The sequence below is a fragment of the Cavia porcellus genome, unplaced genomic scaffold (assembly GCF_034190915.1).
Source record: "Cavia porcellus strain 051 isolate PalLab524CR breed Dunkin Hartley unplaced genomic scaffold, mCavPor4.1 scaffold_13, whole genome shotgun sequence".
NCBI lineage: Eukaryota > Metazoa > Chordata > Mammalia > Rodentia > Caviidae > Cavia > Cavia porcellus.
The window spans coordinates 55,517,377-55,539,922 of record NW_026947496.1 but is presented as its reverse complement, the minus strand read 5'-3'; the positions used below and the strand labels follow the sequence as shown (position 1 = coordinate 55,539,922).

The 22,546-nt window shown below is 37.5% G+C and overlaps 1 protein-coding gene across 1 annotated transcript in view; it reads left to right on the top strand.

Annotated features, from left to right (window-relative positions):
* The first annotated feature begins 2,925 nt into the window (after positions 1 to 2,925).
* The window catches only part of Shq1 (SHQ1, H/ACA ribonucleoprotein assembly factor), a 121,579-nt gene continuing 101,958 nt past the window's right edge, over positions 2,926 to 22,546 (top strand). The window contains exons 1-4 of the mRNA XM_003473366.5: positions 2,926 to 3,166; positions 16,521 to 16,585; positions 18,409 to 18,531; positions 19,269 to 19,429. Coding sequence (XP_003473414.1) covers positions 3,024 to 3,166; positions 16,521 to 16,585; positions 18,409 to 18,531; positions 19,269 to 19,429 — 492 coding nt within the window. The 5' untranslated portion in view covers positions 2,926 to 3,023. The remainder of the gene's footprint in view (positions 3,167 to 16,520; positions 16,586 to 18,408; positions 18,532 to 19,268; positions 19,430 to 22,546) is intronic.

The following is a 22,546-nucleotide window of genomic DNA, read 5'->3' as shown; positions in this document are numbered from 1 at the left end:
CCACAGCTTGGGCCTTCCCAGTGCAGATCTGTGAAGCAGGCTTGCATGAATCATTGTCATAGGTTCTGGGCCTCCAGTTGGACTTGCCAGAGGTACTGTCATGGGCTTTCGGTTTTCAGCAGAACTCATGCAGGATATTGCCATGGATCTAGGCCCTTGGCTAGATTTTCTAGGTCTTTGGTGTGTGTAAGATTTCCCCCACTTCTTGTATTTGACTCTGGGTGACTAACATAAAATACTATTATAAATTATGCGCCCTGTATGTAATTGTTCTCCTGCAACCCCTGACTACAACAGAAGTTATACATAGCTTATTCAGGAAAGTATTTTTCAATTTAAAACTCACAGGTTAAAACTGTTGCAGTAGAATTGCCTTAGCTTCCAGTGGCATGCCACCTTCTGGAAGCAAGGAGTATTTCACTACTAAAAGACTAGAAACTTGGTAAGGAAGCGTAAATTAGAATTATTTAAAAACTATTCTTATTTAGCACTTAATTTTGAAGCTTATGGATTAATAATTAAAACTGAAGAAGAACCAATTTAATGTAATAAAAAAATCATCAGGAAAGATCACCCGAAAGTAAGATTATTTTTGTCTTTTGGTCTTTGTGAGAGAGGGTCTCACTATACAGATCAGACTGGCCTTGGACTCATTTTGTAGCCCGGGCTGGTGATCTTCCTGCCTCAGCCTCCCAAGTGCTGGGATTATAGGAGTATAACACCATGCTCAGCACCAAAAGTAAGTCTTAAGCAAATAGAAAAATAAAAATTCATATTAATATTTGGCTCAAAAATTCTGAAAATTTTCATTCTGTTTTTCTGCTTTAAATCAGAGTTAACATAAAATTTCAAGAATAATGTCTTTATTCTGAAGCAATGCTTGTTTACAGAAAGAGGAACTAAACTTGATGTATGAGTCCATACAGCTATATCTCAAAAGTGTAACAAAGTAAAAAAAAGTCAGAAATACATTTTTCATGTGCTAATGCACCACTTAAAGTGGCTCTAAACATTTAAAGTCACAGAGTACTTAAAAATATACGTAAAAATGTATGTCTCCAATGATAGCCAGAAGGATTATAAACATTACTTACAAAAATAAAAGAAACTAAAAAATGTTCCCTCAAACAACAAAACCTCATTTTATTTAATTACCAATATTTTCTTATATAGCTGGTGTAATATGTATTTCCTATAAGTAATAAATAATAGCAGCACTGTAAATTACACCATATTATTGTTTTTCTGTGTTGTAGTTGTGTGTGTTGCCAAATACAAAATGAACTACGTAGGTTAAGTGAAGCTTTACAGTATAAAGCACTTTTAATTGGAATTTCATTATGGATAGCATAGCATATTTCTGTTAATTTGCTGGCATTAATAATTTAAAAATATTAATGCTTGGGACCTACAGGAATGAAGTCATCTGGTAGATGTAAAGCTTCTTTCTAGAGAAGATAATTTGGAATAATTTAGCCAGAGGCCTATCGCAAGGGACCTTTCAAGAACTTTACTAATTCTAGTGCAACATCAATTACTGTGTCAATATTGAGTGCCTGTTATTTATAAGGATCACTGTGTTTAAAATCAAGCAGGTGGCCTCAGACTGTGAAACAAAGGGGTAAGTGGTTTTATCAGAGGGAATTAACTCTTCAGTGGTTAGATACAGAAACATACTTGTTAGGATTTCATTTCTCACAAAACTGCTTATGAACTCTACAATGCTGTGCAAGTGAAGGGAATATATAAAGCCTTCAGAGAGCTGTTAGGAAGGGAAAATGAAATTATATAAAGGGCTTGCTGGAGTTCTGGAATATAGTAAGTATTCAGTTAATATCAGCACCTGTTAATATTTTAATCTGAATCTTAACTGTTTCAAGAGTGTTTCCTTAAAATCACTAAAAAAGCTTTTGAAATTATCTATAGTCTATATTTCTTAGAAGACAATTTTCAATCTTTCTCTATTAATATTTAACATCAGGGAAAATACCACAATTGCATCAAGCTAGTTACTGATGGAATAACAGAAAATAAAGTGAGTAAGAGGCAAAGAAGTCCAAGGGAATATATGGGGGAAGAGAAAGACTGGTGAGAGACTGACACTGGACAAGTACAAGCAATAGAGGCTAAAGGGAGAAAATGCAGAGAAGGCAAAGAAAGAAAAGATAGTCTCTAACAAGTGTAAGAAGGTAAGTGAGAAAGGAAACGGGAGAAGTTGCAGTTTGTCAGTTTAGGCACTGACGCTGTTTTAAGAGTCAAATGGTCTGGGTTCTGATCACTGTGAAATTCATGATTTTAGAATATACTGCTTATCCTCACTAAAAGCATTTTTCTTTGGAGTTTGTAGGGCGCATTATTAGATGTGACTAGTGGAGGTATGCTATGTTAATGAAAAAACTATTTCAATAAGGAGTTAAGATGGAGAGAGAAGGGGAGGGCACGTAGGTGTGGACAGGGCAGGCGAGGACTAAAGGAAACCGCGGGAAGGACGTCCCTGAGGCTACCGCAGTACCTGCTCCAGCGCCGAGCTGACAACTTGCCAGGTACGTTGTTAGAGCTATACGTGCATAATTTCATTTTATCCTTATGGCATCTCTATAAACCTAAATTACTATTACCCTCGTTTTATAGAGATTTCGGAAGCAGAGGGTTTTGAAATTTCCTAAGGGAAATGGCTGAGAGGGGATTCAAATTCATTTGACTATCTGCAATATCAACCCCGTTAAAACCACCTCTATGAACCTCCACAGATACTTTGTGCGTGTAAGGTGAGTTCTGGTTCTGGTTATTTCAAAATTTCTCAGTTAAATGTCAAGAGCCGCTCGCCACACACTTTCCTCAAAGCTCCGCTCCCCCATCGAAAGCGTCCAGTCTCCAAGGAGATCGGCCGGGGCTGGACTTCCGGCTCACGCGCAGGCACTTCCTCTTTGAGCCGGAAGCGCCGGAGTTAACTACGCTGGTGCTTGTGCTTGAGGATTTTTTGGAGAGTTTGTGCCCCTGAGACATCTTTGTGCGGCGCGGCGATGCTGACCCCCGCGTTCGACCTCAGCCAGGATTCCGACTTTCTGACCATTGCCATCCGCCTGCCCTACGCCCGGGTCTCGGAGTTCGACGTCTACTTCGAGGGGGTCGACTTCAAGTTCTATGCCAAGCCGTACTTTCTCAGGCGAGTTCTGGGTGTCTGGTGACGGGAGCGCGTCTGTGGGGAGGGAAATCATTCATTCATTCATCCATCCGTTCATTCATGCTTATTGAGGTAGATGAAAGTGTGAGGGAACAGTTCTCAATTTAACGGAGGTTTCCATGGTTTCTTTGGCCATGACAAAGTAACCTTGCCGGGCACGCGTCTCACTTGCTGCAAAAGCTTCTTTTCCGAAACCTTGAGCCTCTGGTTAAAGAGTTTTCGGAACCATTTTGCAACGTGACGTCTAGACCGTGTCACTTTTGCACGCTCTGTCGCCCGAGTTCTCAATCCTTCCTGATTATTTAGTGATTTTTTTCTACCGTTTGCGTTCGTGCTCCCCGCTTCTCTCCTCCACGAGCACCGCGTGCGCTGACCTCCGCGGTGACTTCCTTCCTTCCCGTCCACCTTCTGTTTGTAGACGTCTTGACTGCGTGCGCGTGGTTCCTAAAAATGTCACTCTTCCTTGGTCCCCTTGACAGAACTGCCTTCACGCTTACTGCTCCTCCACGGTTTGGTTTAGCTCCTTCGTTGTGGTTTTCTCCAAATCTTTGTGAGGGTGGACAGCATTTGTCTGTTGTGATCTTTCTCCTTACAGAACTATAAGTACAGTACATAGCACGAACTCAGATCGCTTTCAGTTGGGTGGGCAAGTGAGCAGCCTGTAGTGCGCTACGTGCTTCTGTTATTTAAGTTGACAATTTCAGGAGATGGGCACTATTCTTGGCTCCATTCTAAAGGCGTCTTTCCTAGGTTATTCTTTTTTAAAAATTTTTTTTATTTAAAGGGGAAAAAGAAACAGGATAAGGGTACAAGTAATGCAGAATTACAAAAAAAAACGGTAAGAAATCACTAGTTAATAGATTACATATTGTCATCTTAGAAATAGTTGTTCAAGTTACAGGATTAAAGCATACAAAGTGGACATTCAAACAGTGAGTCTGCAAACAGTTGTGTTCAATGATTCAACAAAAATTCAGTAATAATGGTCATCTAAACACACCTAACCACACTTGCAGCTGTATCCTTTAGAGCATTTTTTTCCTCTCTTTTTTACAACAAAATTTACATATTTTGGGTTTTATTACTCCCATAGTTCTTATTACTTTTTTTTTGGAAGAGAATAAAACCAAATATGACAAAACAAAGCAGTCAGTCAAAACAAAGGATAGACATAGCACATGATGTAAAAACAGAATTCAAGGTTACCAACAATGGTTACCATAATGCCTCTTGCTTCCTTAAAAAGAATTGCTTATATCATTAGGTATAATAAAATTGAACAAAACAGTACAGAACAAGACCAATAAAAGCTAAACATTGGAAACATCACAGGACTTCAAAACAAGATAATAGTCAAACCAGAAGAATGGGCATCATAGTGAATCTTATTGCCTTCAAAGTAGTCGTGTGTACCCTCAAACTTGATCCTATCGAACAGAACGGAACAGAGTCTAATAAGTCAAAACAAGGTAATGGGAGTACTGCCGGGCTTCAAATCAAGTTAATAGGAAATCAAAAAGTTACTATAATATATCCTAATTTTAAAATTTTTCCCCTTAATTAAAAAAAATTAATAAAAAAAATTTAATGAATAAGAGAATAATTAATAATAGATTGAGATAAAAGAGGACATAACAACATAACAATACAGGTCAAAGCATGACAGTTTCAGCAACCTAGTGCTTCACCACCAAATAACCCGACTTAATAGTAGTTACCATAGTGTCTCTTTCCTTGAAATATTTGAATATAACTTCGTATACTATAGCATCAAACATATCAAGACAGTGTGAAACCATTCAAGTGGATGGAAGTATTACAGGATATTTAAAACCAGCTAACAGAAAATGAACAATGGTTTCTATATTATCTCTTTGCCTATAACAATTTTTGTTTATACTATCACATATAATAAAATTCAGTAAGATACAACATGATAAAACCCATGGAGACAGAAGAGCAACAGTTTGGTGGGACTTCAAAACAAGATGATATTAAATCCTCACTAGCTATTATGATGTCTTGTTTTCTTCAAAATACCTGTTCATTTCATCACAGGCAATAATATCAAATAATAGAATAAAGCCATTCCAATTAATGAGTGAAAACTTTATAAGGTTTCAAAGCCACATAATGGGGAATCATGATTACCCACATACTTTTATATATTTCAATCAATTCTTACACTAGGGAAACTATTTGGTATTCATACATGTGAATTTGATTTATTTCACTTATGAATATGGTCTCAGGCTGCACCCATTTATATATAAATATCTCAATGTGATCCTTCTTTAGCTGACTAGTACTCCATTGTATAAAACTACCACAACTTTTTTATCCATTCCTCAGTTGATGGACACTTGGGTTGTTTCCATGATCTGGCGGTTACAAATTGTGCTGCTATAAACATAGGTGCACATATATCACTGTGGTATGATGCTTTCAGTTCTTCTGGGAATATGCCTAGAAGTGTAATAGCTGGGACAAATGGGACTTCCAATCCCAGATTTTTGGAGAAATCTCCAGACAAACCTCCACAAAGGTTGTACCAGTCTACACTCCCACCAAAAGTGTAGGAGAGTACCTTTTTCCCTACAGCCTCTCCAGCATTTGTTGTTGTTGGTTTTCTTGATCCTTGGCCATTCTTTTAGGAGTGAGATGGAATCTCAGTGTGGTTTTAATTTGCATTTCTCTAATGACCAATGACGATGAACATTTTTTCATGTATTTATTTGTCATTTGTATTTCTTCATCTGAGAAGTGCGTATTCATCTCAGATGCCCATTTTTGGATTGGAGCTTTGAATTTTGGGGGTCTGAGTTTTTAAATTCTTTATATGTTTTACACAAAAGTCCTTTGAGGGAGAGTTCACTAAGATTTTTTTCCCAGTTTGTGGGTTTTCTTTTCACTATGCTGGAGATTTCTTTTGACATGCAGAAACTTTTTAATAAGAGGTAGTTCCAGTTATTGATTCTGGGAAGTATTTCCCATGTGGTTTGAGTCCTGTTCATGAATTCTCTACCTACCCCTATGTCTTCAAGGTTTCTACCCAATTTGTCTTCCAATAGATTTAGTGTTTCTGTTTTAATATTCAGATCTTTGTGATCCATTTAGATTTTAATTTAGTACATGGTGATAGGCATAGGTCTAGTTTTAGTTTTCAGCAAGTGGAGAGCCAGTTTTTCCAAAACCATTTATTAAAGAGACTATTGTTCTTCCAGTGAACCTGCTTGGCCCCTTTATCAAAGGTAAGGTGGTTGAGTGTGTTTGTAGTTGTGGTTGTATCTTCTAATCTATTCCATTGATCTTTGGCTCTGTTTTGATTCCAGTACCATGTTGATTTTACTACTGTTGCTTTGTAGTAAAACTTCAAGTCAGGGATTGTGATGCCTCCTGCCTTGCCTTTGTTGCTTAGCACTGTCTTTGCTATTCTAGGTCTCTTCTCACTCCAGATGAATTTTAGGAGTGATTTCTCTAGATCTGTGAGGTATGTTGATGGCATTTTTATTGGGATTGCATTGACTCTGTATAAGAGTTTTGGGAGAATGGCCATTTTCACAATATTTATTCTTCCTGTCGAGCAAGGGATGTCGTTCCATTTTCTGAGATCATCTTCAATTTCTTTTTTCAGTGTATTATAATTTTCCCTGTATAGGTCTTTCACTTCTTTCATTAGGGTAATTCCTAAATATTTTATTTTTTTGCTTATTAGTGTGAAGAGTGTGGTTTCTCTTATTTCCCTCTCTGTGATTTTGTTGTTAGTGTATTGGAATGCTATTGATTTCTGAGTATTGATTTTGTATCCAGCTACATTACTGAATTTATTTATTATATCTAAGAGTCTTTCAATGGAGTTTAGGAGGTCTTCTATGTAGTAAAGTATCATGTCATCTGTAAACAATGATAATTTAACTTCTTTTCCTATCTTTACCCCTTTTTATTTCTCTGTCTTGTCTAATTGCTCTGGCTAGTACTTCCAGTACTATATTAAATAGGTGTGGTGATAAAGGACGTCCTTGTCTTGTGCCTGATTTTAAAGTAAAAGCTTTCAATTTTTGGCCATTTAGTATGATGCTGGCTGTTGGTTTGTCCTAAATGGCCTTTATTATATTGAGGTAAAGACTATCCCAACTTTCTGTAAAGTTCTTATCATGAATGAGTGTTGGACCTTATCGAAGGCTTTGTCTGCATCTATAGAAATGATCAAGTGATTCTTACTTTTGGCTTTATTGATACGGTGGATTACATTTATTGATTTACGTATGTTGAACCATCCCTGCATTCCTGGGATGAATCCCACTTGGTCATGGTGTATAATCTTCTTGATGATTTGTTGCATCCTATTTGCCAATATTTTATTGAGGATTTTTGCATCTGTGTTCATTAGGGAGATCGGTCTATAGTTCTCTTTTTTAGTTGGGTCTCTCTCAGGTTTTGGTACTAGAGTAATATTTGCTTCCAGGAATGACTTAGGAAGGATGGCTTCCCTTTCAGTTTCATTGAAGAGTTTGAGGAGTGTTGGCATTAGGTCTTCTTTGTATTTCTTGTAGAATTCTGCAGTGAATCCATCTGGGCCTGGGCTCTTCTTTGTAAGAAAGGACTTAATTACATTTTCAATTTCGTTCATAGACATTGGGTTTATTCAGCAGTTTTACATCCTCTTGACCTAGCTTTGGTACTTCATATGTTTCTAGGAATTTGTCCATTACTTCTGTGTTATCAAACCTTTGAGAGTAGAGGTTTTCGAAATAGGTGTTGACGATCTTCTGTATTTCTGTAGAGTCTGTAGTGATTTCACCTTTTTCATTTCTTATTGCATGAATTCGAGCTGTTTCTTCCTGTTTTAAAATAAGGTTGGCTAGGGGCTTATCGATTTTATTATTTCAAAGAACCAACTCTTTGATTCATTGATTTCTTGGATTGTTTTCTTAGTCTCTATTGCATCGATTTCTGCTCTGATTTTTATAATTTCCTCTTTTTTTGGCTTTGGGCTTGACTTGCTCTTCTTTTTTTAGCTGTATGAGGTGTAGCATCAGGTTATTTATTTGTATTCGTTCTGTTTTCCTGATGTGGGAACTCAGTGTAATAAATTTTCCTGTAAGGACGGCTTTCATTGCATCCCACAGATTCCTATAAGTTGTATCTGTATTTTCATTTTCTTGTAGGTATTGTTTAATTTGTTCTTTAATTTCTTCTGTGACCCATTGATTACTCAAGAGTGTGTTATTCAGTTTCCATGTGTTTGTGGGATTTTTGCAGTATGTTTTATCATTATTTTCTAATTTCAAAGCGCTATGATCTGATAACATGCAAGGGATAATTTCAACTGTTTTACATTTATTTAAATATGTTCTGTGAGCTAATATATGGTCTATTTTAGAGAATGACCCATGTACTGCTGATAAGAATGTATATTCTGATGTTGTTGGATGGAACACTGTATATGTCTGTCAAATCCATTTGTTCACAGGTGTGATTCAGTTCTGTTATTTCTTTGCTGATTTTCTGTCTCGTTGATCTGTCCCTTGGTGTCAATGGCGTGTTAAGGTCTCCTGTTACAATTGTGTTACTGATAATTTGATTTTTCATTTCTGTTAAGACTTGTTTTATATAACTGGGTGCTCTTGGAATTTGGTGCATATATATTTAATACAGTTATCTCTTCCTCTTAGAGTTTTCCCCTAATGAGTATGTAGTGACCTTCTTTGTCTCTTGTGATTATTATTGGTTTAAAGTTCACATTGTCTGCAAACAGAATGCCTACTCCTGCTTTTTTTGGATTCCTATTGCGTGAAGTATTGTTTTCCATCATTTGACTTTCAGTCTGTGAGTATCCTTCTGGGTTAGATGGGTTTCCTGTAAACAGCATATGGGTGGATTTTGTTTCTTGATCCATTCTGCTAGTCTGTTTCTTTTAATTGGTGCATTGAGACCATTTGCATTAATGGTTATAACTGTTATGTATTGGTTTATTTTTGACATGTTATCTCTCTGCTGTTGCATCTTTATCTTTCTGTTCTGTTTAATTATCTGCTTTGCTTAGTAGTTTTTTCCTTTGTTTATCTAAACTGTCTTTCAATATTTTTTGCCGGGTTGGCTTGGTGATCATTAAGTTCTTCAGCTGTTCTTTGTCATGTAAGTATCTTATTTCACCATTGATTTTGAATGATAGTTTTGCAGGGTACATCAGGCTAGGTTGGAAATCATTTTGCTTTAGGATCTGGAATACTTCACTCCATGCTCTTGTTGACTTTATTGTTTGTGCTGAGAGGTCTGCTGTGATTCTGATAGGTTTTCCTTTATAAGTGATCTGTCTTTTCTCTCTGACAGCTTTTAATAATCTATTCTTGTGTTGGATCTCTGGGATGGTGATATATGTCTGGGTATAGCCTATGGTTATGACTATTTGGAGTTCTATATGCTTCACTGAACCTGATGTCGGTTTCTGATCTCATGCTTGGGAAATTTTCAGCTATTACTTCTCTAAATATCCTCTTGACATCCTTTATGTCGTCTGTTTCTTTTTCATTAATGCCAATCAATGTTATGTTGTTTTTCTTTTCATCATCTTGCAGTTGTTGAATTGTTATTTCCTGATTCTTTGTTATTTTTTAAAGATCTTTCCTTTCCTGTTCACTAGCTGCAATCCTCTCTTCACGGTCTGAAATTTTATCTTCACTTTCATTGAGGTGGTTTTTACAGCTTTTAGTGAAATTTTTTATTTCCTGAATATCTCTGTGCATCTGCTTTATGTATTCTGTTTGTTTCTTATATTGCTCATCTAAGGATTCTATCTTTTTGTTTAGTTCTTCCAGTTTTTTAACTGTGTTTTCTTTAGATATGTCCCGCATCTCTTTCATTTCTTTTATCATTTCTTCTTTTACCTGGGAGATTATTTCTATTTTGAATTCCTTTAGAGCTTCCCAGAGGTGCTTGTTTATTTCAGTTGCTATTATGTCCGATATTTGAGGTGTATGGCATATATTTTCTTCTGTATACATCGCTCCTAAGGTTTCTTGGGATGGGCTGGAAGTTTGAGATTGTAATTTGGTCTTTTGTTTTGTCATTTTCCTATATTTCTGTGTTTCAAGTGTTATTCGAAAGCTTCCTCAGGGTCTGTTGGAAATCCACTTTTATCCCTGCAGCTCCTGGAACTCTGGCACCCAGTTCCCCCAGGCCTCTGGGCCTCTGCAACCAGTGGCGCTCACCTGCTTGCTTAGAACTCCACAGTCCCAAACAAGCTGGGCTCAGGGGAAAGTGCATGGGGCACTTACCCCAGGACGCCAGGCTTCTGGAACCGGTGGTGCTTGCCTGCTTGCTTAGCACTCCACATTCCTCCAGACACAGGCGGAAGCCGATGCAGGCACCCCAGACCCACCTAGGTGTTCCACTGCACCCAGACGGTGTGAGGGTCCCAAACAAGCTGGGCTCTGGGGAAAGTGGGCGCCTGCCTGCTTGCTTAGAACTCCACAGTTCTCCAAGCACAGCTGGAATGGGGAGGCGGATGCAGGTGCCTCATACCCACCTAGCTGTTCCACTGCACCCGGAAGGCTCAAGGGTCCCGAACAAGCTGGGCTTGGGGGAAAGTGCGTGGGGCACTTACACCAGGACACCCTAGGTTATTCCTCCTAAAGCATTGCCAATCTCTTGTCTTTCCCTAAGTAAGAATAAAATCAGTTTTCCCAATTTTTCTTAGGAGTAGCACCCACTTACCTTTCTTAAGTACTTTTTAAATTTTAATTTTTATTAGTAGGTGTTTGCAGTACATAATGATTACATTTGTTGTGGGGAGTTGGTATGTGTACATAACACATCTTAATTCTTTCTTCATCCTCTACCCCTCCAGTTTTCCATGCTCCTTCTGTCTCTTGGTCCCCTTGCCATTTGCAAACCAAGTATTGTACAATACTAATTTCTTCACTGTGTTTGAACCACCGTTAGATCCTAACTTAACCACCAAATTGCATATACAGTTGTAGAGAATTAATCAGTGTAATAGGCAGCTGAACTAAAACAGTGTGGTTCTGGGTGCGAAAGGCCCAGCTGAGGGTTATTGCCAGGAGCATAAAAAGAGAACTGGAGGGGAAGATGGTGTGCTGTTGATTCTCCTGGAGAAGCTTGTCGTACTGGTTTCCCTGATACGAAAACCATCATCAGAGGAACTCAAGATTTTGTTGTCATTGAGGATGGCTGTGTTTCAATTTGTGGGAGCTCTGGTCCTTACTTTGAGCATTGCTTCCTCATTCTAGTGCAGATCCCTCAGGTTGCTGGCGCAGATCCTTTATTCTGGTGGTGCTGACTTTCTAGCTTCCATCACTGACCTTTCAGCCTTCCCAGTGCAGATCAGTGGAGCAGACTTGCATGAGACATTGCCATGGGCTCTAGGTCTTGGGCATGACTGGACTCGGGCATGACATTGCTATGGAATCCAGGACCTCAGTGGAATACTTTGGGTTTCTAGTGTGTGGACAGATCTCTTGCACTCTTTTGTATTTGACTTTTTTGGGGAATATTATAAAATAATCCTTTAAATCATGTGTTCTATAGTAAATCTATCCTCTTGCAAAACCTGATTACAATAGTAATCTACCCTTCCGTATGGGGAATATGTTTGAAGAGCTACTTGTTTGAAGAGCTACTTGCCAAACTGCAGCCACTTACCAGGGAGGCGAGCTTCTTGCTTGGTTTCCCGGGGTCCTAAGTTCCAGTGATGGCAATTCTTTTAGAGCTTTTAGTGTTATTTTTTAAAATTTTATTTTGAAAGTAGTAAAATACAACAGAACAAGACAGAATAAAGCCAACTAAGATTGTACAGTGAAATTGGTACAGAACTTCATAGCAGTTTACCAGGATAACAATAATAGGTATCACAGTATATTTCATTATCTTTACAATAGTTGTTCTTTCAATCACGTATATCAAAATAAAATGAAATACAGAACATTATAGAATTTATCAAAACAGACTATTGAATAGAGCAGTACCATTAATCAGAATAGAGCAAAACAGTAATAAAAATATTTGCCTTCAAAGAGATGGTAGAAGGAAATCCCCCTTATTTTCTATGGTCAACCTCCCAGGAGATGCTCAGATTTCTGGTTCCCATTTGCTAACGGGGGATGGGGGGAGGAGACAGGAGAAGAGGGGTAGGGGAAGTGGGATGTTTGACTCTAGGCTGTGCACCAGTAGGTTCACTATTGCTTAGCAGGGAGGCAGGCTGGTTGCTTGGTTTCCCAGCTTCGTAAGTTCCAACATGGTGTGGATCTCAGAAGACACTGGTGGTTCTCCCCCTGGAGGGGCTGTAGTTTGCCAAACTGCAGCCACTTACCAGGGAGGCGAGCTTCTTGCTTGGTTTCCCGGGGTCCTAAGTTCCAACATGGCACAGATCTCAGGAGCTGCTGGTGGTTCTCCCCCTGGAAGGGCCGCAGTCTGCCCACAGCGCAGCTGCTTACCAGGAAAGCAAGCTTCTTGCTTGGTTTCTCAGCATCCTAAGTTCCAACATCAAGCTTTTAGTGTTATAAACAGCCTTCTGTAGCACACCTGCCATAGGTTTGCCAACATTGCAAGTAGATAGATTCCTCTGAAACTATGGGAGGTACTGAATCTGGAATATGCTGTATTTTTTCTGTGCTTGCATACCTAAGATGAAATTTAGTTTATAAGTTAGGCACAGGAAAAATTTAACAACAGTAGCAAAATAGAACAGTTATAAAATGCACTGTGCTAAAAGTTTTATGAGTGTAATCTCCTTATCTTTCAGAAATATCATATCTTGTAGTGTATTTTTTGGACCTTGAATAGAAAATGAAATAATGAATAAGGGTAGACTATTGCACTATTATTTTACTGAAGGTTCCAAGTACCAGTTGTCTTTTGCTTAATAACCAATCAAACTGAGTGATGCAAGAAACATTTCTTTTTTCTTTTTTTATTTTTAGTACTGGGAATTGAACTCAGGATTTTGTGCTTTGAACTCAGTCACTTGTGCCACTGAGCTATATTCCTGGCCCCAAACTGAAGGTTGTAAAACAGCAATAGTGATTTTGTTATCTGCCCTGGCTTTTGTGGACAAGGAATTTGGTAAGAGCAGGCTTTGGGGAGCCACTCAGACTACTTCAAAGCTCAGGGCCATCTAAGGACGCCTGAGGTTGTGCCCCCACTTGTCTATTGCAGGTGTGCGGTAGGATACAGTTGTGTACCCCTAACTCAGCACAGGCAAACATGCATGCACTGGTTACAGTACTGTACCAGAATGTGAATGTGACATAACAACCTGAATAAGAATTATACAGCCAAGGCACAGGTGGCTCTTGCTCTTGGAGTCTGCCCTTCTCCATGCTGCCTGCTGTTGTTGCTGATGTTTTGCACATATTTGTTCTTTTACTTTGGGACCTCACCTGTGAAAATCTCCCTTTTGCCCCTAAGCAGGCTGACAATCAAAATTCCTAGGCTCTTGTGGCTTAAAGATTCTAACGCCACTGTGATGAAATGATGTCTAGACTTGGAATGTAACATACGGGCTAAAGTAGCTGGTTGGACATCTTTCTTTATGTGATATGAGGGCCTGCCTATGTGGCTTTTTTTGGTACTGAGAATCGAACTCCAGATGTCATGCTTCCCAGGCAGGCGGGTGCTGTGCTGCTGAGCTAAATCCCATTCTACTGTTCTGCTTAGGCTGGCCTCAGGCTTGTGGGCTCTGGTGATCTTTCTGCCTCAGCTTCCCAACTAGGTGAGACTCCAGGTGTGTGCCATTGTTCCTGGCCCTGTGTAATTTTATTACTTGGTCTGTTTTGTGTTTCTTTAGGCAAAGTTGAGGTGAAGCCAGAGTGACTGGTGTTTTCAAAAGCAAGTATCCAGCAAGCAAGGCAGAATCTGTGTCACTTTTCATAACCTAAAAAGCAGAGACTTTTATTTCTGCTTTGTCACATTGATTGAAACAGTCCCAGAAGCTGGCTGAATTTTAAGGGGAGGTGACACAGACTGGAGTCTTGTGTTGCCATTAGTGATGTGAGATGGCAGTCTTTGAAAATACAATTTGCTACAGTGTTCCGAAGATAAATAAAATCTGGGTCCTCTTCTTGAGGACTTGAGAATCTTTCTGGAAAGGCAGGTCTATAAACCTGATTGATTCAGCGACTGGTTGATGTCTTTCTCTTTTCCTTTGCTTTCCTTTCTCTGCTCTGTTCTGTTTTGTTCTAGTTTCTTTCCTGGGTATTTAGTTTCTTTTCTGAGTATTTGCATTGGGCTCTAGGGCCCTTTTATTTTGTTTGTTTGTTTTGTATTTTGTTTTTTAGACAAGGTCTCACTAAGTTACTGAGTTGCCCAGACTGGTCTTGTGATCCTCCTGTCTGCCTCCCTGGGATTATGGGTGTGTACCACCATGCCCTGTTATGATTTTATTCTTACACAGTAAGAATTTAGCTCTATACTTGCAAAGAGTTTAGGATAAGGGAGTAATAATAACTCACATTTTCTGACTGCTTACTCTACCAGTCAGTAAGTCTACATTCTTTTATTCTCTCAATAACCATCTGTTACGTCTTGTCATTTCTTCTGTTTTTACAGATGAGATATTGTGATTCTTAATTAACTTGTCCAAAGGAAGTTACATAGCTGGTAAATGGCAGGAAAGACAATATAGATCGTGGCACTAAAGTTAGTGTTTGTAGCTACTATAACAAACTAATTTATCCAGTAACTGGTTCTTTATTCTGGGATTAGAAGGGCACTTGGTTCTGAAAATTCATTGTAGTTTGATCAGCAGCAACTGAGTTGTGAAGACCTGCGTCTTTGGGTGTGTGCGAGGTCTTTCATTTTTAATTGTATTTAGTTAGTTTAAGTCAAGGAAGTGGGGAATGGGAGGAAAGTGGTTCGGAATTTAAGTCTGGAATGGTGTGGAGTAGACTTGATATGCCATGCTGATATGTTTATTTTGTTAATGCTAGGTGGCTAAGAGGATTTTTCACATAGAAGAGTGGCAGTCAGATTGCTGATTTGGGAAGATTCTTTTGGGGCCTTAATGGGAGACTTACCAAAGTAGGTTATAAATGAAAGTGGGGAAATCAGTTCATTTCCTTAAATAGGGAAGGGGGAAATCCCTATATAGTAATAATGAGATTTGGTTAAAAGCTTGTGCTTGCTACTTTTTAAAGTAGTAATTTGCCTTATGTAGGCAGTTGTCTTTATTTATTGTTTCCATTTTCTAACCTTTTTAAAAAGCCAGTTAGTATACTTTCATTGAGCACCTGCTATGGAGGAACTAGATACATAAGTGATTCTTTTGTTCATTAAGAAGGGAAAGCACTATCACCGTAGTTGATAACTAGTATTTAGTGTGGTTTTCTTCTCTGTTTTATTGATGACCGGAGTATGCAAATAGAAAGATGGGCCATCTCTAATTTTCACTTCCTTAGTTGGGAAGGGAGTCATTTTATAAAATTTGAAGGAAATGCTGAATATTTTCCTTTTTGTCCTTGAAACTTCTTATTAGTGTGTCAGTCAATGTTTACTAGAGAAATGGACATAACATCAAGATATATAGATATATAAGAATTTACAAGATTGACTTACAGTGGCCACCCACAGAGTTGAATGTGGAAGAGTGCAGGCGGTCTGTCTGCACACTGGAGACTGAAGGTTTCAGGTGAAGGCCTGGAGCTCACTGCAGTGTCCTGTGTGAGTCATATCAGTAGGCTGATGGGCCTGCGGTGGAAGCTGAAGAGTCTGTGCTGGAAGCCAGGAGAAGACATCCAAGGTGAAGGTGTAAACTGGAGCTCCTCCAAAGAAACAAACAGATCCAGAGGCAGACCTGCCCTTCTTCATTTCCCTTTTATACCAGCCAGGCGACAAGCGGGTTTTCCACATCCTAGGGTGTAGAACTGCAGAGGCAGTGTAGTTGGGCTTCACTTATTCAAGGTGACAGACTCAATCAACCATCATAATTAGCACATATTAATTATACAGAATGCGTTTCATTGGGACGTTTTTGTGCATGCGTATAGCATACTCCTGTCATAGTCTCTTCCTATTATATCCTGCCTTTCCTCTCCTTCCCTTGATCTCTGCAACTTCCTTCTATTTTCATCTCAGAATGCACCGCCCATTCCACTAATGAGCGAAAACGTGTTCCTTGTCTTTTTGAGTCTAGCTTATTTTGCTTACCATGATGATCCAGGGTTCCATCTATTTTTCTGCAGATGGCATGATTTTGTTGTTTATGAATCTCTTTTATGAATGACTGATAGATTTTGGTGGGTAAATATATACTGTTATTGGTGCCTATTTATGCTGTGCTATAATTTAAGTGTTTCATGAGACCTTGTTAAATTTTCAGGTTAACCCTTCCTGGAAGAATTGTAGAAAATGGAAGTGAGCAGGGATCCTATGATGCAGATAAAGGTACCATCTTTAGAATTTTTGATAATGTTTTGTTTTGATTGTTCATGTTAGAGTATCTATATAGAAGTTTTTCAAGATATGGTGAGGACCATTTATATGTCTTGCAGTTGTAGCCTGCTCTGTGATATTTTTTTTGGTTCAGGGCCTGTTGTTATGCATGGATTTTTGGACAATTATAATTTCCTCAGTTCTTTAAAGTATTTCACGATGTCCTTCAAAATAAGGTTGAATTTAACCTTTGTGTCCATTTTTTAGAAGTACTTCCCCTACATTCCGTAGGTGTTTCAAAGTAAAAGTTAGAATGTGTAAGGTCACTAATTGTAGAAAGTGTGGGTGATTTATATGCTTTTGAATGGAATTTTGTGCAGTTTTCAAACTTGAATTTTAATTACAGCCAGATTCATTGTGATATTTAAAAGTTAACTGAATTTTCTTCATATGATTGATAAGTCCCTCATTTTAGCTAGCCATAAAACTTTTTCATTTCTAGAACCCACTGGCTTTTTCCTCTGTCACAAGATGTGGAGTAAGAGTGCCCATGTACTCTGTGTGTAATTTGTTTGGTGAACTAGGATAAGGGACAGAGAGTGGGATAAAAAAGAGTTCAGTGATACAGTTTTCACTCATAATGCAGGCTAATTGATATAATAATGAAGTATAATGATACTACCATCCTAGCTAGTACATATGCTTTTAATTACAAATATATTACATACTGAACTAAAATTATTAAATTTTGATAGTACATGGAGTTTGTGCATATGTAAGTATTTGGGTTGAGTTATATTTGCTATATTGGGATGCAGTTTGATACATCAAAGAGTTAGCATGTAAAATGCATAAGAGCGGCAACTACTGTAATAAGTTTGTAGGAATCTGGATAAGGCAGATAAATCCAGTGAAGGAAAGAAGAGACATGTATAGATAGAATTGCAAAGTGCTGTGTACATACTGTAGGGAGATTATCTCTTGAGGTATCTCAGAAACTTTAGAAAGCCATAATTACTTTGCTCAATATTTTGTGTATGTTTAAAACTACTGCTACACTCTGTTGGATTTGATATCCTGATTTTCCCCCCAGTCCAGAAATGTATTTTATAAATAAGTTAAGCTACTATTGGCCAATTCTTATCTTGATTTTTTTTCAAAACATTAAAAATGCATTTATTTTACACTTACTCAAATATATGTGCATTAAATGAAAATATTGCACAAAATAAAAATTTTAAATTGTGAAATTTGTATTGTTCTTAATTTTTTAAAAAAATTGATACATTTTCTGGTAGTACTTAACTGATTTTTTCCAAACACCAGCAACAGAAACTTAAAATGAGCAAGCTGAAACAGTCAAGAAAGTTCTTGATGTTTGTTTGTTTGTTTTAAAAATAAGGCCAAACATGTGCTTCTGTTGGTCAATGGCACAATTGTTTTCAGTAACTATTTGGAACACCATAGGAAATGCTCATCTAAGTGCTATATTTAAGTTATACAATCAATTTTTAGGTGAATAAAATATGATTTCTAAGTGGTTTACATGTTATCTGGGTTTTTTGGTTTTAACTTGCATTTTAATAGGTTAAAGGTACTATTAGTTAAGACTAAAGCATTCTTTAGCTTTCTTAAGTAACAGCTTCTGAAAACCCTGTTTGAGCTTTTTTCTATCAACTTAATTCCACCTAGTCTACAGGCGTTATAATTTCAGGGCTTTCCAACATAGAATTATTCCAACATAGAATATATTGCCAAGATATATTTCTTAGCTATGTTTGTGAAATTTTGGAGTATTTTGATGTGTGTAAGCATAAAAGAAATTTATCTTTTAGGAATTTTTACCATTCGACTGCCTAAAGAAACTCCTGGTCAGCATTTTGAAGGGCTGAACATGTTAACTGCTCTTCTGGCACCAAGAAAACCCAGGACAGCTAAACCACTTGTGGAGGAAATAGGTATGTTTATTGTGGCTGCGAGGAAATCAAAATAAAATTACTTGCAATGATTTGTGTTTCCAGAAGAAAGAGGCTTGGTGGACAAGTCTGAAGAAAATGTTATACATGACAAGATAAGATGGTCATGTGAAGATAGCTCATTTGCTGTTATAATTAAAAGACATTAATAGCTCTTCTGAACCACAGATCCACCCACATTTTTGGGCCAATTAAAACTGTTTGTCTTTGGCAAAGTGTTAGCCTTTTGCACTTAGATAATTCAAAAATTTAATTCAAATCTTACAATTCAAAGATTTAAATAACACAAGTACCGGTTAGGTCACAAACCGGAATGTTTATTTCCAACACCCTAGAAATCCCATCTGTGTCTTCTCCAGTTCTTCTGCCCTCTCTAAGGTCACCACCACCCTCCCTTTGTCCATGTTCTTTTTTGTCTGGCTTCTTTCACTCAACAGTGTTTTTGTGAAGTTTATCCATGTTGTAGCAGAAGCCCATCTGCTTCCACTACTGGGTAGTGTTCTGTTGTAGGGATACCCTACAATTAGTTCCATTTCCTGCTACTGATGAACATTCGAGGTGGTTCCATTTTTTGACTGTTGCAAATAGTGAAACTGTGAATATTCCTGTACATGTATTTAGTGCACATATGTGGACACTTTTTCCTATACTTGTTCTTCCCTTAGTTATGCCTAGGAAATTCAGTGCTTTTAAATAAAGAATATGTTTAACACGTGTAGGTGCTTTTGAAGTTTCGGAGGAAGTAGTAGAAGATGACGATGAAGAGTTTAACTGGGAGATTGAACAGACTCCCTATGAGGAGATGTCTGAAAGTGCTTTGAATCCGCAGTGCCACTATGGATTTGGAAACTTGCGGTCAGGAGTGTTTCAGCGATTACAGGTATATTGTCTTTCTGAAAGAGCTTGGGTGTTTCAGTTTTAATTTTGCTTATACTGGGTGATTATTCATAATTATAAAAGGTGACATATTTAGAGCATATAGCACATTTCCATGCATATAACCATCCCACACATGTTCATTCCTCTGTGTTTTGTTGGACTCTGTTCTTCCAGATGCTCTGATGCTGTCTTTCTCCTGCTTCAGTCAGTACTGTAGATGTGAAGTCGCCAAAATACAAACCAGAGCACACTGTCCTCATGCTTTCTGGAAAGCTTTATGTTTTATATTTCTGAAAAATGGAGCTCATGCACTTTTTTGTTTTAATTATAAATGAGACAGGATTTTCTAGTGAGATTGAAATTGTGTTTTATCAAATTACTCAGTTCTTCTTATATAGTAGATCTCTTTATTCTTAATGAAAATCAAATGAAGGTCTCATTTGAATGCTGCTCCAGAAACTTTCAAATTTTGGAACATTTTAGATGTTAGAGCTTCCAGTTAGAGATACTCAATCTGCAGTAAGATATATAAACATTCTTTGTTTAGTGAGCAAGCTCCATTCCTGCAACTAGGTCGCTAAGTGGAGAGTTATATATAGTATGTACATTATAATATTCAGAACAAAGAAGTGGTCAGAAAAACTAACTTGATGACTTTGGTTTTATTTGCATAACTCTTACATGCTGTATGCTGATGTATAACAACATTAGTACCGTACTGTACAGTGAGAATTACAGTCAGTGAGAATTACAATAGCATATAAATAAGGTGTACTTTATAATTGATTTTTTTTTATAAAACAGGATACACAGAACTGTACAAAAGAAAAGATGTGTCTTAAGTCCGAACAGTCCTTAAATAGACTGTTATGTGAGGAATATCTGTATTTGAATCTATCAAGGACCTAAGTTCTGGTTCCGTTTCTACCTCTATTTAGATTTGAAACATTTATGTCAATTGTAAATTTTGTCTTGTCTTTGTAATGTGGGGATAAATTTGTTTATGTATTTTATAACTCTGTTTTGAAGATTTAAGATGATACTGCATGGGAAAACTAGGCAGTATAGAATGTTATAAAGATCCCTGTCCTTCAAAAGTACAAAATGTTCTCAAGATTTTTACCAGAAAACATTGGGATTTACTTAGGAACAAATAGTGCTGGAGAACTACCTCCTTCCAAAAACTCGGTATCTTTCTGCTGAACTGTCCCCTGCCTATGTTTTCTGCCTGCTACGTTCCCTGGTAAACTCTGAGGTAGTGAGAACACTGAAATTTATCTGCAGCAGGAGCTATAGTGAGTAGATCTCAGTTGTGTAGGCAAGAGCTGATGTGTGTCTGTCTGTTTGTGGCTTGCCAGTCCAGAGCTAAAAATGAATGGAGACTATTGTCTTTTCTTTTTTTTTTTTCCTTTTCATCGGTACCAGGGATCGAATTCATGACTGCCTGCTTGCAAGGCAGGTGCTTATGCCGCTGAGCTAAATCTCCAGCCCCAAATGGAGACTATTGTAAATGTCACCCAGGCTAAGTACAGATTGTATATTCAGGTTAGCAGTGCTTCCCGAGGCCAGGGACCTTGACATCTGCATTTCTGCTGCTGTTCAGGGAAGATAGATGCTTGAGGGGTTTGTGACACTGTGGAGCAGATGCTGGAGCATAGTTACAAGAGTTGAGGCTGAGTCTCTTTTAAGTCAATTTCTTGTATCTATTGAAAGATACTCTAAGAAATTTGGATTGAGTTTAAAAGATTGTTACTATAAGATATTCTTTTTTAAACTTGTTTTTTAAAAACAAAAAATTGTACATATTGATAGAATAAATTTTACGTTTCAATACATGTGTATGTGAAATATTCTTATGTCTTTTTGAATGGCTTAACTAAAATATGAAATTCCTAAATTCCTATCACTCAGCTGAAAAAATGAAATAAAGTCTTCATATCTTAAATGAATGAGCATTGCTTTTTAAAACAATTTGAACATACATTCTTTAAACCTAGGACAAAGAAAGCTGTGCATGAGCGTGAACTCTGAAGGGTTTTGTAAGTATGGTATAATGCTAGTTGTAGAGGCTTACAACACTTTTTATATATAACACAGGGACCCCTAAAAAGTGCTGAAAATCGGAAGTTTTAAAAATATTTAATCTGATAGCAAAACCATATCTAAATCAATGTAAGCTTTTTAATGATTATCTTTTCAATATGCACTTAGTGTTAATGTTCAGATTTTTTTCAGTAAAAGTAATAATTCTTAGGGGTTAAGTAAAATACTGCATATATCATATACCTTTCTAAACTCTGAATCCTGAAGTTTACCTTACTTGTGGGAGTTTGGCTGGCGCTACTCTGAGCATGCTGTATTCCTCAGCTCAATAGCATAGTCCCACATCACCCTGGCATCGTTACTGTTCCGTGTGCTCATTTGACAGGTAGACAAACTGATGAATGTGTATAGTCCTTAAATAAAGTTGTATTTGCTTACATGAATTAAATTCGAGGGATAGCATGTCCTATTTGACAACTAGCAAATAACTGTGCTTTGAGAAATCATAATGAACCACGATGCCAAGAATTAAGAGTAGTATTTCCACGTATTAAGACAGATAATTTTATGAGCTATTGTCACAAAACTTATGTCATCAGTATTACTTGTAGAGTTGTTCTGCATTTACAGCTACTGTGTTTGTGACAGTAACACCAGATAGTTAAAACAAAAGAGGCATGGAGAGGTGAAGGCCCTTGGTTCAGTCCCCAGGATGAGGTGAGGGTGGGGTATCTGTTTTCTTGAATACAGTGTTTTCTCCCAAGTTTAGTTTCTCTAGTTCTGCCATTGGATGAGAAAAACAAATCCATAAAGTTTTGTTTGCTACTCATGTTAGCAATGCTTTTACAGCCTTATATATGGCCTTAATCCTACATTAATGAAAAATGGTTTTATTTTTTGAAGGATTAAAGCAATATAGATTTATTTATTAATTCAAAAAGAAGTAAAAAGTCATCCATAATTCCAAGACCAAGGTATTTTGTCTTCATTGAATAATATGACCTTCTAAAAGGGAAGTAATAAAAGAATCAAAAGTGAGCAGGATATGTGGTATACCCATACCAATTCCCGAAAA